Raw genomic sequence first — 17500 nt, 5'->3', positions numbered from 1 at the left:
TGATTTCTAGGAATGGAGAGTTTGATATCTCTATACATTACACACAGTCTTCATGATTTCTAGGAATGGAGAGTTTGATATCTCTATACATTACACACAGTCTTCATGATTTCTAGGAATGGAGAGTTTGATGTCTCTATATATGTCTCTTACTCTGACCTTGTAGCCCGAGGACTTGACGTGGAGGCCTCTCTTGGTGAGGGTGGACTTCATACGGATGAAGAAGCCTCGGTCAGGCGGTTCATTCCCTGGAGAGAGAGGGCTTGTGGGGGCTATGGAGCGAGACGGGGTGGGGGGGGGGAGGGGGCAGAGTTAACTCAGGAACAGTCACATTTGGACCACATCCGTCCAGGCCTACAGACGTGTACGTGAGACGTACCAGGCTCGGGGGTCCCGGTCAGGGAGGATGTGGAGGCAGAGCTGGAAGCGCTCTCGGGGGCCACGTGGCAGCCAGCCTCGGCCCTCAGGTGAGGCCTGATGCCCAGACGCTCAGCCATCTCCACATGGTCCGCTGGGTGGATGTAGTCAAACACACTGCTGCCCATCAACTCCACCTGAACACAATGAAATGTAGCGGTGAGGCAGGTTGCAGCGGAGACGCCGCTCACGCATGTGTCACACACACACACACACACACACACCCCTGAGTCGGGGGCCAGACACAGATTACAGTAATACACCCATGACATCGGGAAGGATCCAAATCTATTTGGTGATTAAAGTAAGCGAAGAGAGACCAGGGATACAGCATCTTTTGAAGGTCAGATTTGACTATTTGAATCGGTTCATTCATTCCCTATTAATTCATAGGCATGAGCGTATCCAGCCCACTCCCAGAGAGGGATGAAAACCACTAACACCTCCCAGCCATCATCCTCCTGCATCATAGTGTCCTACTCTAAACATTTCAGGTGATAATAACAGCATTTAAGGCTCTGGCATGGCATCCATAAAAACACAATGAGAGCGGGTTAGATTCCATTCCATTTGATAAAGCGCCTGCCTTGCTCCCGGACTGCCTGCCTTGCTCCCGGCCTGCCTGCCTTGCTCCCGGACTGCCTGCCTTGCTCCCGGACTGCCTGCCTTGCTCCCGGACTGCCTGCCTTGCTCCCGGACTGCCTGCCTTGCTCCCGGACTGCCTGCCTTGCTCCCGGACTGCCTGCCTTGCTCCCGGTCTGCCTGCCTTGCTCCCGGACTGCCTGCCTTGCTCCCGGACTGCCTGCCTTGCTCCCGGTCTGCCTGCCTTGCTCCCGGACTGCCTGCCTTGCTCCCGGACTGCCTGCCTTGCTCCCGGTCTGCCTGCCTTGCTCCCGGACTGCCTGCCTTGCTCCCGGACTGCCTGCCTTGCTCCCGGTCTGCCTGCCTTGCTCCCGGACTGCCTGCCTTGCTCCCGGACTGCCTGCCGTGCCCCCGGTCTGCCTGCCTTGCTCCCTGCTTGGCTGCCTGCTTTGCTGCCTGCTCCTTGCTTGGCTGCCTGCCTGCAGCATCACACCCTTGTCTGTAGGACAAACCCATCTATTAAGGATTAGATCCATTTAGTGTGGGCTTTATGGGATTTCCAGCAGGCCTTCAAGGACATCACAGCCAGAGAGCTGAGCGAGGGAGCACAGATTAAGTGTGAACAAAGAGAGAAAAAAGGAAGGCTAGCTCCTCTAAAGTGTAACAAAAAAATCAGAGGGGGAGAGGAGGGAAGTAAGTAAGAGGGATCGGCGGAGAGATAAAAGTTTTAAAACAGCCCGGTGTTAATGAGTTGCTAGAGCTAAACGAGACGTAAACGGACCAGAATCCCCTGGCAGAGACAGGAAGTCGGCCCTGGAGTACCCCAGGCTTCCCACAGTCCTTTAACCCTCCCTCAGTAAGGGGTAATACCTGTGGTACTTTACCTGTCAGTCTACAGTCACAGGGAGGAGAGAGAGAAAACTATTGGGGAAAAGAGGCAGCTGAAAAATAGTGGAAGAGAGAGAGAGAGTAGAGTGAAAGGAGAGCGAGGGAGACAGAGAAAGACACAGGTATAGTGTGTGAGGTGGGGGGGGGGGGGGGGGGGTGAGATAGGGGGAGACCTGATATAAATAATAGCAGGGTGCTTTAATATGTATGAGGCATCCGGGCAGTCGTCCACAACACACTCTCAGCCCGCTGCTGACGGATGGAAGAGGAGAGAGGGAGGGGGAGTGATGGGGGCTGCATACTAACCAGTCCAGGATCAATTCCCCCATCCTCCATCCTGCCATGTAGGAGGTAAGGGGGGGGGGGGGGGTTGAGTAGTAGGACCTGGGGTCCTGGGTTCAGAGCTGGCCTCTCCGGCCAGGAGAACCGGGGTGAGGGACATGATCACCTCCAGGTAGCAGGGGAGCGGACGGTGGGCTGTGCCCTTGGTCAAGGTGCCTGACCTGGGCTAAGCCTGTCTAAGAAACCCCACTGTCTGGAGAGGGGCCCCGTTGGTAAGCCAGGGCAGAGGGGTTAGGCTGGGGGGGCAGGACAGGGCAGTCCACAGAGAGATCCATGTCCTCCAACAACAACCACCAGTTACATTTCCCTTCTCACTTGTTTTTCTTCTCTCTCGCTCTGTCTCTCCTCCCTGAGAGACAGGGATTTGTTCTATTAAAGTGTGCATGGCCTTTCTCCCACCTACGTCCCTCTCTCTTTTTGTCTTTCAGTCCTTCTCTCTCTCTGTCAGCTTCTAAACGTGGTAGTGTGTGTTTTGGAATTAAGGTAAATCTCGATTGTAATTTCGTTTTTTTAAGGCCGGTGGGTTTAGTTCTGTTTGAGGAGATTTGACTAGTGAGGCCATCTGTTTAATGAATAAGAATGGCCTTTGTTGTTTACCTATTCAGTCCCATGATGCCTTTCACTTCAACTGCACATTTAAGCTCTATTTGCATACCAAAATCCCCAGTGCGCTATTTCTTTCTCTCTATCCATTGCCATTTGGCTGTGTAGTCTCCTCACATCTGTTCAGATATATTTCATAATTAGATTTTAAGTTTGTGTTTACCAACAGTTAACAGGAGATATACCGAACTGTGACGCAAAACAAACCGGCACGAACACACGCACTTGCACATGCAAACACACACACACACACAGACACACACACACATACACACATACACACACGCCACTACTAGGACAGTCCAAATCCAACTGGGGCGGACTCCCAATCACACCCAAATTCCCCCTTTTAAAATCCACTCAAATACCACCGCTACTGTGATATCCTCCCTCTTTTCTCTCTCTCATTCTGTATCCTCCATGTTTTTTTCTTCCAAACATATCTTATCACTCCCCTCCTCTCCTCCTCCTCTCTCACTATCTCTATCTGTCTCCCCATCCCCCTTGGTGTTTTTTTCTCCTCCCCACAATCAATGGGGCTTTTAAGATGCCTATCGATTTGCTCCCCTAGACAGGCCCTGTGCGCAGGGGCGACACTTTGATTGCTGGGCCAGTAATTACTGTTATTATTTATGCATCTGGTCGAAATGGCAGGTCTTAACATTCACAGTACAAGGGGCCACAGGCAATCAACAGAGGTGAGCACCTGGAGGGGGGGGGCGGAAGAGAGAGAGAGAGAGAGAGAGAGAGAGAGGGAGAGGGAGAGGGAACTAGAGAGACAAGCACAAGAGAACAGTCAGACACACACAAAGGTGGGAACACCCCCAAACACATTACAACATCTGATATGAAAAGAGAGATGATGGGAGTAGCCTGTATGAGTGACAATGTCAGTGACTGAGTGTCAGTGTGTGTGTGTGTGTGTGTGTGTGTGTGTACAGAAGGCCTTACCTGTGAGAGGCCCAGGTAGATGGAAACAGTCTCTGATATGTAGAGGAATCGTCCCTCCGAGCTTACCACAAACACAAAGCCGTCCAGAGACTGTTGAAGCAACACACACACACACACACACACACACACACACACACACACACAGCCAGACAGACAAATTAGAGCAATTAGTGTGTATTGAGCAAATTACAATGAGCTGCTGCCTGCCGCTGGAGAACCACCAACAACCAGCCCTTCACCGCTCAGTCTCTCCCACCTCCCCCCCATCCCCACCAACAGTCCTGTCTGGCTGGCCCCTCAGGTACACACGACACACTACTGGTAAACACCACCAGCCTGTTCAGTGAGTCAACAAGGCACATTAAACACAGAGCAGGCAGACACCAGCGGAGCCGTTTCCATCAGTGTTAATAACTGTAGGACGCCATGGTGTTTCCTGTTGTGTTGTGTCTGTCTGCTGACCAGAGACACCGGTAGGTAGGTAGAGACATGGAGTGGTGATTATGATGATAAGTGATAAGGTATACAGCCACCCTATTAGGAAGGACTCCTTCACAGAATAATATTTGTTGTAATAACAAGCTTCCACACAACTGAGTAGTGGTGTGCTGGGAAGCTAGGGCCACTTTGCCCCGACGAAAGATTGCTATTTTGGCGGCGGCGCTAAAGTGGCGGTAATTTATGCAACTGACACATTCAGTATGCAAATGCGGTGGCCGGGGGGTGGGGTGCGGCGAGCCCGGCTGAATGGCGGAGAAATAAAGTGCAATTATCAAGCTATTACTGACAGAGGTACGGCAAGAGGAAAGAATCCTAGCGTGTTCTGAAGCGCTAATTTGATTTCCATCAGTGTCGTTCCCCCTCAGAACGTTCGGCGCAGACGGCAGTCTTTTGTCTTGGCATACCTCTCTCATTCAGGACATTCTATATACACCCCGCCTCTTTCACTTCTATCTTCTTTCCCTCCCTCACTTTATCGCCCTCTTTCTCGTTTCTGTACTCCACAGATATTTATTGGTGTTTGAAGGTCATTGATAGTTCTACCGCGGGGCGGCGTCGGCTGTTTAAAAAAAACATTTTTTTTTTGAACGAGTGTTGACCTCGCCGGAGCGCAGACGGTGAGCGAGCACTGATCACGAAGAGACATCAGAGGGGGTTCACGCGCGTCTGTAAACGCAGGTGGAGACGTGACACAGAGAAGCAGCATCCCACTGTCCGACTGTCACGGGAATAAATATGGCTACCTTATCCCATGAACAATTACAGCACGTTATAACAGTAATCATATTTGCGTGTTTGAATATTTGATTATTGTTGGAAAAACATTGAAATAGATTAAACATGGCAACAAACAAATGTTCAGAGAATGTGCCTCTTGAATAACCTGGCTAAACGTGTACTATTCTCAACGACTGTTTGTTCTCAACGACATGGGAATAAAGGTTAATATAATAAATCCACTTGAGATGAAACACAGTGATTTTAAGAGGAGCCTGTGTGTGTGTGTCTGCGTGTGTGTGTGTGTGTGTGTCCGCTTCCGTGTGTGTGTGTGTGTGTGTGATGTTTACCTGTAACAGGTGTGCTCCCAGGTGCTGTTCAAACATGTCAGTAGCCAGAGAGTGGGAGGAGCGTCGCACTGCAGGGACACAGATCACCACACAACAGATCAACACACAACAGATCGACACAGATCAGAGACACGAGGCAGCTCATTACTTTTAACAGACGCTTCATTGTTAGCCTGCAACTTGAAGTTATACTTTCAATCTTTTTTTGGAATAGTAGTGTAGTTGGTTTAGCTGGTCCACACACACACACACACACACACAGGCAATCCTTGCACACACTCACACACACGCACGCTCCACACAGCCTCACCACTCCTTATGCACCCCAAACACAAGCTATCACAGAAGCATTGCCATCAAAGTAGAGATGTTTACAGAGGTAATTACAACTGACAGGAAGAGAGAAATAGAACAAAACGAGACGGAGAGAGAAACCGAGATAGACAGCGACAGAGAGGGAGAAAGATGGATGGAGATTATGTGTGTGTGTCACTGTGTAAGAGAGGGAGAGCGAGAGAGAGAAAGAGAGGAGAGAGATGGGGGAAGAATCCACAAATCAAGTTTTTACCGCTTTATTTCATAAAGAGTGTGTGTGTGTGTGTGTGTGTGTGTGTGTGTGTGCGCATGTGGCTCTACCAGGTTGTTTTTTGAACACTGTGCTCTGAGCAGGCAGCGGCAGTGTGTGTGTTAATGTGTGTGTGCATGCGTGCGAGTGCGTGAGTGTGTGTAGGGATCACCAGACGTCCATGTGTCGGTGCAAGGCTTTGGGAAATCAATACACGTTATGACAGCAAAATTAAAGTGCTGTTCTGGGTTACAACTGAACACGGAGGGGGGAGGCACACATCCATCCCCCATCCGTCTCTTTGTCGTGTCCCTGCCATCGGTCAGCCAACAGAACAGAAGGCATTCCAGTAGACTTGTACACACATACAAATCCCCCACCACACACACACACACACACTCTCATAAATACACAGTTGCCGGACAAAGCCACAGTGCCATTGTGAGATTGGGGTCCCCTTGTGTGAAAGCGTAGGAATATCAATGAGGCTGGTCCATTCAGGTTGAAAGGGGGTCTGGGGCTGGGGACCTTACAGCCACAACTCAGAAGCTAACCCAGAGGGGGAGGGGACCCTGTCGCTTTGCCTGCCTGCCTGGACCCTAGTGGGGCTACGGGGAGAGGGCTGGCCCACTGGGGGTCTGGTACCAACCCCCATCATCATAACATACAGCATCGCATCCCCCCCCCCCCCCCCCCCCCCCCCCGTGGGTCCCTGGAGATGCTGCTGGTGATCAGTGGCGGTGAATACTGTCAGGGGGCCTGAGGAAATGGTGGGTGTGACATGAGGCCAGTGGGGCTGACGGATGAGTCTACACACAGATCCATTTACTACAGTCACTCCACCCGCCTGCCTGCCATGCCTGGGGTCACACAATTGGGTGGCCATGAAACCAAAACAGCCTCAACAGGTTGTGTGTGTGTGTGTGTGTGTGTGTGTGTGTGTGTGTGTGTGTGTGTGTGTGTGTGTCATAGGAGAGCTCTTGGGGTACTTTCTATCACATTGACTTTTCATTAGCTTGGCTAGATTTGCTCTCCGTGGTTTAATTTCATTTGAGGAATGGGATGAAGCGTAAACGTTAATTACAGTGTGACTCGCAGGTCAATGTCGCAGGTCAATGTTGGGGTCTTCCTGATGTTCTGCACAGATAGAAGAGAGAAATTTGATTGCTTGATTTTTATGCGTCTGTTCTATACATAATTTAGTCCAAGTTCACTCATTCATCCCCACCTCTCTCTTTTTTGAATGTTTAATTTCCCACCCCCTAGCTGTCGACCTTTTAAACAAGTTATGAAGTTACCACGGGGACCAAATACAGTCAGGTCCAAAATGATTGGCACCCTTGAAAAAGATAAGCAAAAAAACGAGTAAACAAAAAATACAAATACTGAGCTATATTGTATGTATGCAAAACATTTGTTGACTATTATAGTATTGTATACCATTACAATTGCTCAGATAAATAGTTTAGTTTGAAGTCATATTTAGATTTTCTCAAAAACATATGGGTCTACATGAGTGGCAACCTGTTTTCTAATGCCGTTCAATACCTCACCATGCGAGGATAACGAACAAAGTATGAGCTTGGATAACATACAGCAGCCTAGTGGTTAGAGCGTTGGGCCTGTAACAGAAAGGTTGCTGGTTCGAATCCCCGAGCTGACAAGGTAAAAATCAGTTGTTCTGCCCCTGAACAAAGCAGTTAACCCACTGTTCACCAGTAGGCCGTCATTGTAAATAAGAATTTGTTCTGACTTGCCTCGTAAAATAAAATAGTACCTTCAGAAAGTATTCACACCCCTTGACTTTTTCCACAATTTGTTGTGTTTCAGCAAATTTAAAATGGATTAAAATGAGATTTTGTGTCACACACAATAACCCATTATGTCAAAGTGGAATTATTATTGAAAAAAATATATATATGAAAAATGAAACGCCGAAATGTCCTGAGTCAAGTTTTCAACGCCTTTGGATTGGCTAGCCTAAATACGTTCCGTAGTAAAAATGTGCTTAAAAAAAATCACATAATAAGTTGCATACAAAGGATACAGGCGTCCTTCCTAAGTTGCAGGAGAGGAAGGAAACCGCTCAGGGATTTCACCATGAGGCCAATGGTGACTTTAAAACAGTTACAGAGTTTAATGGCTGTGATAGGAGAAAACTGAGGATGGATCAGCAACATTGTACAGTGCCTTGCGAAAGTATTCGGCCCCCTTGAACTTTGCGACCTTTTTCGGCCCCCTTGAACTTTGCGACCTTCAAACATAAAGATATAAAACTGTATTTTTTTGTGAAGAATCAACAACAAGTGGGACACAATCATGAAGTGGAACGGCATTTATTGGATATTTCAAACTTTTTTAACAGATCAAAAACTGAAAAATTGGGCATGCAAAATTATTCAGCCCCCTTAAGTTAATACTTTGTAGCGCCACCTTTTGCTGCGATTACAGCTGTAAGTCGCTTGGGGTATGTCTCTATCAGTTTATAACATCGAGAGACTGACATTTTTTCCCATTCCTCCTTGCAAAACAGCTCGAGCTCAGTGAGGTTGGATGGAGAGCATTTGTGAACAGCAGTTTTCAGTTCTTTCCACAGATTCTCGATTGGATTCAGGTCTGGACTTTGACTTGGCCATTCTAACACCTGGATATGTTTATTTTTGAACCATTCCATTGTAGATTTTGCTTTATGTTTTGGATCATTGTCTTGTTGGAAGACAAATCTCTGTCCCAGTCTCAGGTCTTTTGCAGACTCCATCAGGTTTTCTTCCAGAATGGTCCTGTATTTGGCTCCATCCATCTTCCCATCAATTTTAACCATCTTCCCTGTCCCTGCTGAAGAAAAGCAGGCCCAAACCATGATGCTGCCACCACCATGTTTGACAGTGGGGATGATGTGTTCAGCTGTGTTGCTTTTACGCCAAACATAACGTTTTGCATTATTGCCAAAAAGTTCAATTTTGGTTTCATCTGACCAGAGCACCTTCTTCCACATGTTTGGTGTGTCTCCCAGGTGGCTTGTGGCAAACTTTAAACAACACTTTTTATGGATATCTTTAAGAAATGGCTTTCTTCTTGCCACTCTTCCATAAAGGCCAGATTTGTGCAATATAAGACTGATTGTTGTCCTATGGACAGAGTCTCCCACCTGGACAGAGTCTCCCACCTCAGCTGTAGATCTCTGCAGTTCATCCAGAGTGATCATGGGCCTCTTGGCTGCATCTCTGATCAGTCTTCTCCTTGTATGAGCTGAAAGTTTAGAGGGACGGCCAGGTCTTGGTAGATTTGCAGTGGTCTGATACTCCTTCCATTTCAATATTATCACTTGCACAGTGCTCCTTGGGATGTTTAAAGCTTGGGAAATCTTGTTGTATCCAAATCCGGCTTTAAACTTCTTCACAACAGTATCTCGGACCTGCCTGGTGTGTTCCTTGTTCTTCACGATGCTCTCTGCGCTTTTAACGGACCTCTGAGACTATCACAGTGCAGGTGCATTTATACGGAGACTTGATTACACACAGGTGGATTGTATTTATCATCATTAGTCATTTAGGTCAACATTGGATCATTCAGAGATCCTCACTGAACTTCTGGAGAGAGTTTGCTGCACTGAAAGTAAAGGGACTGAATAATTTTGCACGCCCAATTTTTCAGTTTTTGATTTGTTAAAAAAGTTTGAAATATCCAATAAATGTCGTTCCACTTCATGATTGTGTCCCACTTGTTGTTGATTCTTCACAAAAAATACAGTTTTATATCTTTATGTTTGAAGCCTGAAATGTGGCAAAAGGTCGCAAAGTTCAAGGGGGCCGAATACTTTCGCAAGGCACTGTATTTACTCCACAATTACTAATCTAATTGGCATAGTAAAAAAAAGGAAGCCTGTACAGAATAGAAATATTCCTAAACATGCATCTTGTTTGCAATACGGCACTAAAGTAAAACTGCCAAAATTGTGGCAGAGAAATGAACTTTATGTCTTGAATACAAAGCATTATCAACAACCAACTTGAAGAAATTTGAAAAGATTGATGTGCAGATATTGTACCAATCCAGGTGTCTAAATCTCTTAAAGACTTAACCAGAAAGAGTCACTGCTGTAATCACTGACAAAGGTCATTCTAACATGCATTGACTCAGGGGTGTGAATACTTACAGTACATTCAGAAAGTATTCAGAACCCTTTTTACACATTTATTTACTATACAGCCTTATTCTAAAATGGATTACATTTTCTTAATCAATCTACACACAATACCTCATAATGACAAAGTGAAAACAGTTTTTTTTTAAATGTTTGCAAATGTATACATTAAAAAAACTGAAATATCTTATTTACATAAGTATTCAGACCCTTTGATATGAAATTCAAAATTGAGCTCAGGTGCATCCTGTTTCCATTGATCATCCTTGAGATGTTTCTACAACTTGATTGGAGTCCACCTGTGGTAAATTCAATTGATCGGACATGATTTGGAAAGGCACACACCTGTTGACAGTGCATGGCAGAGCAAAAACCAAGCCATGAGGTTGAATGAATTGTCCGTAGAGCTCCGAGACATGATTGGAGAAGGGTACCAAAACATTTCTGCAGCACTGCAGGTCCCCAAGAACACAGTGGCTTTCATCATTCTTAGATGGAAAAGTTTGGAACCACCAAGACTCTTCCTAGAGCTGGCCGCCCGGTCTGAGCAAACTGAGCAATCGGGGGAGAATGGTGTTGGTCAGGGAGGTGACCAAGAGTTCCTCTGCGGGGATGGGAGAAACTTCCAGAAAGACAAAAATTCTGCAGCACTCCAGCAATCAGGCTTTTATGGTAGAGTGGCCAGACAGAAGCCACTCCTCAGTAAAAGGCACATGACAGCCCGCTTGGAGTTTACCAAAGAGGCACCTAAAGGACGGACCATAAGAAACAAGATTCTCTGGTCTGATAAAACCAAGATTGAACTCTTTGGCCTGAATGCCAAGCGTCACATCTGGGAGACTAGTCAGGATCAAGGGAAAGATGAATGGAGCAAAGTACAAAGAGAACACTCAGGACCTCAGACTGGGTGCGAAGGTTCACCTTCCAACAGGACGATGACTCTAAGCACACAGCCAAGACAACGCAGCAGTGCCTTTCGGGACAAGTCTTTGAATGTCCTTGAGTGGCCCAGCCAGAGCCCGGACTTCAACTCGATCGAACATATGAAAATAGCTATGCAGCGACGCTCTCCATCCAACCTGACAGAGCTTGAGAGGATCTGCAGAGAAGAATGGGAGAAACTCCCCAAATACAGGTGGGCCAAGCTGTAGCGTCATACCCAAGAAGACTCGAGGCTGTAATCACTGCCAAATGTGCTTCAACAGAGTACTGAGTAAAGAGTCTGAATACTGTGATACTGTATTTCCATTTGTTATTTTTAATAAATTTGCTAACATTTCTAAAAAACAGTTTTTGCTTTGTCATTATGGGGTATTGTGTGTAGATTGATGAGGGAAAAAAACTATTTATCCATTTTAGAATAAGGTTGTAACATAACAAAATGTGGAAAAGTCAAGGGGTCTGAATATTTTCCAAATGCACCGTACATAAATGAGAGATTTATGTATTTCATTTTCAACCATTTTGCTAAAGATTCCAAAAACATGTTTCCACTTTGTAATTTTATATTTATTTTATTTATTTCACCTTAATTTAACCAGGTAGGCAAGTTGAGAACAAGTTCTCATTTACAATTGCGACCTGGCCAAGATAAAGCAAAGCAGTTCGACACATACAACAACACAGAGTTACACATGGAGTAAAACAAACATACAGTCAATAATACAGTAAAATAGAGTCTATATACAATGTGAGCAAAGGAGGTGAGATAAGGGAGGTAAAGGCAAAAAAAGGCCATGGTGGCGAAGTAAATACAATATAGCAAGTAAAACACTGGAATGGTAGATTTGCAGTGGAAGAATGTGCAAAGTAGAGATAGAAATAATGGGGTGCGAGGAGCAAAACAAATAAATGAATGAATACAGTAGGGGGAGAGGTAGTTGTTTGGGCTAAATTATAGATGGGCTATGTACAGGTGCAGTAAACTGTGAGCTGCTCTGACAGCTGGTGCTTAAAGCTAGTGAGGGAGATAAGTGTTTCCAGTTTCAGAGATTTTTGTAGTTCGTTCCAGTCATTGGCAGCAGAGAGCTGGAAGGAGAGGCGGCCAAAGGAAGAATTGGTTTTGGGGGTGACCAGAGAGATATACCTGCTGGAGCCCGTGCTACAGGTGGGTGCTGCTATGGTGACCAGCGAGCTGAGATAAGGGGGGACTTTACCTAGCAGGGTCTTGTAGATGACCTGGAGCTAGTGGGTTTGGCGAAGAGTATGAAGCGAGGGCCAGCCAACGAGAGCGTACAGGTCGCAGTGGTGAGTAGTATATGGGGCTTTGGTGACTAAATGGATGGCACTGTGATAGACTGCATCCAATTTATTGAGTAGGGTATTGGAGGCTATTTTGTAAATGACATCGCCGAAGTCGAGGATCGGTAGGATGGTCAGTTTTACAAGGGTATGTTTGGCAGCATGAGTGAAGGATGCTTTGTTGCAAAATAGGAAGCCGATTCTAGATTTACATTTGGATTGGAGATGTAATGTGAGTCTGGAAGGAGAGTTTACAGTCTAACCAGACACCTAGGTATTTGTAGTTGTCCATATATTCTAAGTCAGAACCGTCCAGAGTAGTGATGTTGGATGGGCGGGCAGGTACAGGCAGCGATCGGTTGAAGAGCATGCATTTAGTTTTACTTTTATTTAAGAGCAATTGGAGGCCACGGAAGGAGAGTTGTATGGCATTGAAGCTCGTCTGGAGGGTTGTTAACACAGTGTCCAAAGAAGGGCCAGAAGTATACAGAATGGTGTCATCTGCATAGAGGTGGATCAGAGACTCACCAGCAGCAAGAACGACATCATTGATGTATACAGTGAAGAGAGTCGGTCCAAGAATTGAACCCTGTGGCACCCCCATAGAACTGCCAGAGGCCCGGACAACAGGCCCTCCGATTTGACACACTGAACTCTATCAGAGAAGTTGTTGGTGAACCAGGCGAGGCATTCATTTGAGAAACCAAGGCTATCGAGTCTGCCGATGAGGATGTGGTGATTGACAGAGTCAAAGGCCTTGGCCAGATCAATGAATACGGCTGCACAGTAATGTTTCTTATCGATGGCGGTTAAGATATCGCTTAGGACCTTGAGCGTGGCTGAGGTGCACCCATGACCAGCTCTGTGGTATTGTGTGTCGATGGGTGAGACAAAACATCTACTTAATCCATTTTGAATTCAGGCAGTAAAGCAAAATTTGAAATAAGTCAAGGGGTCTGAATACTTTCTGAAGGCACTGTATGATTAGAGATCTTAGACCCTTCCTCCATACAGAATCTTTCCAGTTGATATTCCTCACCTGGTCTTATGGACGGCCCTCTTCAATTCAAACCACAGATTTTCAATGCGGTTCAAGGCCGGAGACTGAGATGGCCATTGCACATTGTTGATTTTGTAGCCAATTAACCATTTCTTTGTGGATTTTGATGTGTGTTTGGGGTTATTGTCTTTGCTGGAAAATCCACTAGTGGCCATGTTTCTAAAAGAGGCAACCAGGTTTTTGGCTAAAATGTCCTAGTTCTAGGTGAAGTTCATGATACCATTATAGCCTTAACATGGGTGCCGGGACCAGTGGAAGCAAAATAAGCCCATAACATCAAAGATACACCGCCATATTTTACAGTAGGCATGAGGTACACATTTGGGAGGGATCTTAGACAATTCCACTGCTGTGCATTGCCAAAGGACTGTATTTTCATGTAATTTTACCATAGCATTGGTTCAAATTCAAGTGCCAATGCCGTTTAACTCCAGGGATTTACATTTGTTGGATGACATGAAAATAGAGCTCTTTGGCCACGCACACCAGTGGAATTGTCTAAGATCCCTCCCAAATGTGTCCTCCAATCTCGTAAAACATTTCAGAAAATGTCTCAGTGAAAGTTTTTGAAAACAGGGATGGCAATCATTTTTACCCCTATATTTTTGAGAGAAAAACATATTTCTCTTTCTCTGAGCAATTGTTAAAAAATAATAGTTTTCCATTTTTTTTCAGCATACACTATCGCTTATTGTATTATTTATTTGATACAGTCTTGTTTTTGCTCATCTTTGTCAAGGGTGCCAATAATTTTGGACCTGACTTGTTTTATCTCTTTCTTTTTCACTCAAGTTTACTTATGCTAGTTGTCTTTTCATATGTGAAACTCATCACATAGCAACTTGTTTACTGAGCTCCAATTCTGATGGTTATCCAAGAGTGTGTGTGTGTGTCTGTTACCCCTGTCGGAACAGACAGAGTTTGAGACGACAGACGGGAGAGAAAAAGCGGCCATAATCGCAACGTCCTTCTCCACCGCAATTATCCTCTCACTCTGCAATCCCTCGCTCCCTCGCTCGCTCCCTCCCTCGCTCCCTGTGTCTCTCTCTCTGTCGCTCCTTCTGCGGTCGACCATAATTTGAGTGCAATTAACTTCCCTTAAAAGCCATCGCCACTTTAAACGCTGGGAATTAGGGGAGAGGCAGACATTGTGAAAGTGAAGGAGAGAGACAGAGGAGAGGTGATCAGGAGATGGTAAGACAGAGAGGGGAAAGAGCGAGAGAGATGACAGAGAGATAGAAAAGAGAGGCAGACTAAAAGTCAAGAGACAGCTAGACAGAGAGAGAGAGAGAGAGAGAGAGAGAGAGAGAGAGAGAGAGAGAGAGAGAGAGAGAGAGAGAGTTTTGTGTTGTCTGTCAGTGTATTCGGTCATGAGAAGAACATCTCTACAACATTGTAAAACTGCTAACTACTGAGATGTTCCTGAAGATAGACAGGTTCATATTTGCCATTTCTACAGGGTGGAAGTCATATCTGAAAGAGAGATTCTCTCAAAAGCTCAAATCACCTGTGCATATACAGTAATCTTAAATAATACATTAAATGAAAGGTTCAGGACTATCGCACTCTACTGTGGGCCCAACCCCCACCACAGACACAATTTGTGAGAAAAAAAAAAACATTTTACGTCACTGGTCCTCTCTCTTTCTACCTCTACTTCTTTTCCTCTTCCACCACCTCCCCCCCCCCCCCCCCCTCTCCAATTTAAGGGCTTTATTGGCATGGGAAACATATGCTAACATTACCGAAGCAGGTGAACTAGATAATAAACAAAGGTGAAATGAACAATACAAATTAACAGTGAACATTACACTCACAAAAGTTCCAAAAGAATGAAAGTTCGTTACAGGGAAAACAAATAAACATAAATGTGGGTTGTATTTACAATGGTGTTTGTTCTTCACTGGTTGCCGTTTTCTTGTGGCAACAGGCCACAAATCTTGCTGCTGCGATGGCACACTGTGGTATTTCACCCAGTAGATATGGGAGTTTATCAAAATTGGGTTTGTTTTTTCGATTTCTTTGTGGATCTGTGTAATCTGAGGGAAATATGTGTCTCTAATATGGTCATACATTTGGTAGGAGGTTAGGAAGTGCAGCTCAGTTTCCACCTCGTTTTGTGGGCAGTGTGCACATAGCCTGTCTTCTCTTGAGAGCCAGGTCTGCCTACGATGGCCTTTCTCAACAGCAAGGCTACACTCACTGAGTCTGTACATAGTCAAAGCTTTCCTTAAGTTTGGGTCAGTCACCGTGGTCAGGTATTCTGCCACTGTGTACTCTCTGTTTAGAACCAAATAGCATTCTAGTTTGCTCTGTTTTTTTGTCAATTCTTTCCAATGTGTCAAGTAATTCTCTTTTTGTTTTCTCATGATTTGGTTGGGTCTAATTGTGTTGCTCTCCTGGGGCTCTGTGGGGTCTGTTTGTGTTTGTGAACAGAGCCCTCATGACCAGCTTGCTTAGGGGACTCTTCTCCAGGTTCATCTCTCTGTAGGTGATGGCTTTGTTATGGAAGGTTTGGGAATGGCTTCCTTTTCGGTGGTTGAGGAATTTAAGGGCTCTTTTCTGGATTCTGATAGTTAGCGGGTATCGGCCTGACTACTCTGCACACATTATCTGGTGTTTTACGTTGTGCACGGAGGATATTCTTGCAGCATTCTGCATGCAGAGCCTCAATTTGGTGTTTTACGTTGTGCACGGAGGATATTCTTGCAGCATTCTGCATGCAGAGCCTCAATTTGGTGTTCGGCACATTCCAGACCTCACAACCATAAAGGCCAATGGGTTCTAAAACTGATTCAATTATTTTTCTAGCCAGATCCTAATAGGTAAATTTCATTTTATGTTCCTTTTGATGGCATAGAAGGCTCTTCTTGCCAAGTCTCTCAGATCATTCACAGCTTTGTGGAAATCACCTGTGGCGCTGATGTTTAGGCCAAGGTATGTATAGTTTTTTGTGTGCTCTAGGGTAACGGTGTCTAGATGGAATTTGTATTCGTGGTCCTGGGAACTGGACCTTTTTTGGAACACCATTATTTTTGTCTCACTGAGATTTACTGCCAGGGCCCATGTCTGACAGAATCTGTGCAGATGTAGGTGCTGATGTATCTAGGTGCTGATGTAGGCCCTCCTTGATTGGGGACAGAAGCACCAGATCACCAGCAAACAGTAACACTGCAAAATTACTGCAGTAAAAAAAAATTGTGTCACTTGGACGCAGTATTTGCAGCAATACTGCAGATATACTGCACTCGACCTGCGGTTGTACTGCAGTGTGATGCAGTCATAGCACTCGTTTTTTTTCGAAAGGGCAGCGACCAACCAAGCCGCCTCGCGCTATAGGACTAATAGCTGCCATAGATAGGTTATTTATCCTCAAATATCATCACATAGTACTTATCTTGGCTGCAATCAAACCGGGACGAGCTGAGTAAGCTCGCTAGCGTTAGCTCGCGATGCTAATTGAGGCTGCAGTGCATGAGCTTTCTCATCCTACAGTTACAACTACCCGAGGTAATCGTATCAGATCCGACCTGTGTCATTATTTCGAATTCTGGATCCGGAACCGCTCGGGTCTCGGGGTACAGGTAGACGACCTCCAGTCCAGCATCACGCTCAACATTAACCTATGTGCGTGCGTCATACTCTCCCGTTTGCCGAAGGCTGATGTATAGAGGAGAAGGACTTCTTTTTTTCCCCCCAGAGGGAACTTCAGTATAGATTTCAGACATTAAAAATAGATCAATGGTTAGATGTACTGCATTACATACAGCAGTGTGAGGGGGGTGGGGTGGGGGGGGGGGGACGGCTCCAGACTGCCATAGATGCATTTGTAAGGCTTTGTTAGAACATCTGCTAGCGGATTGAGCGCGTTTCCACAGGTGCATGAGCGCCAATTGAAGATTGATCGAAGCTTTGAATAGATAGATGTGCTTTTCAATGAGATGTCCACGGCTTGCTTTCACCAGGCCTCTTCCAAGGCCGGGCTCCTCGAGACACATATTCACCAAACAATGGTAATAAAATCGCATACAGTAAAGCCTATGAGTCCTTCGAAGACTTTCTTGTAAAATAAGCGAATGCATGGGCATATGAGAACTGGACCGCCATTGTTTGCTAGGTACATACTATCCATGTCTTCA

General features: G+C 45.7%; 1 protein-coding gene across 2 annotated transcripts in view; it reads right to left on the bottom strand.

Annotated features, from left to right (window-relative positions):
• Positions 1–17500, bottom strand: part of LOC110507056 (neuronal PAS domain-containing protein 1) — a 37721-nt gene that overhangs the window by 4629 nt on the left and 15592 nt on the right. Inside the window, exons 4-7 of one of the 2 annotated variants that reach the window (XM_036965631.1) lie at positions 5352–5419; positions 3784–3873; positions 380–554; positions 154–272 (exon numbers count right to left, since the gene is read on the bottom strand). In XM_036965631.1, the coding sequence (XP_036821526.1) occupies positions 154–272; positions 380–554; positions 3784–3873; positions 5352–5419 (452 nt within the window). The remainder of the gene's footprint in view (positions 1–153; positions 273–379; positions 555–3783; positions 3874–5351; positions 5420–17500) is intronic. The other variant, XM_036965632.1, reaches the window with a different exon arrangement.

The sequence above is a fragment of the Oncorhynchus mykiss genome, chromosome 27, assembly GCF_013265735.2.
Source record: "Oncorhynchus mykiss isolate Arlee chromosome 27, USDA_OmykA_1.1, whole genome shotgun sequence".
NCBI classification, from domain to species: Eukaryota; Metazoa; Chordata; class Actinopteri; order Salmoniformes; family Salmonidae; genus Oncorhynchus; species Oncorhynchus mykiss.
This window is presented reverse-complemented; position numbering and strand designations above follow the sequence as displayed.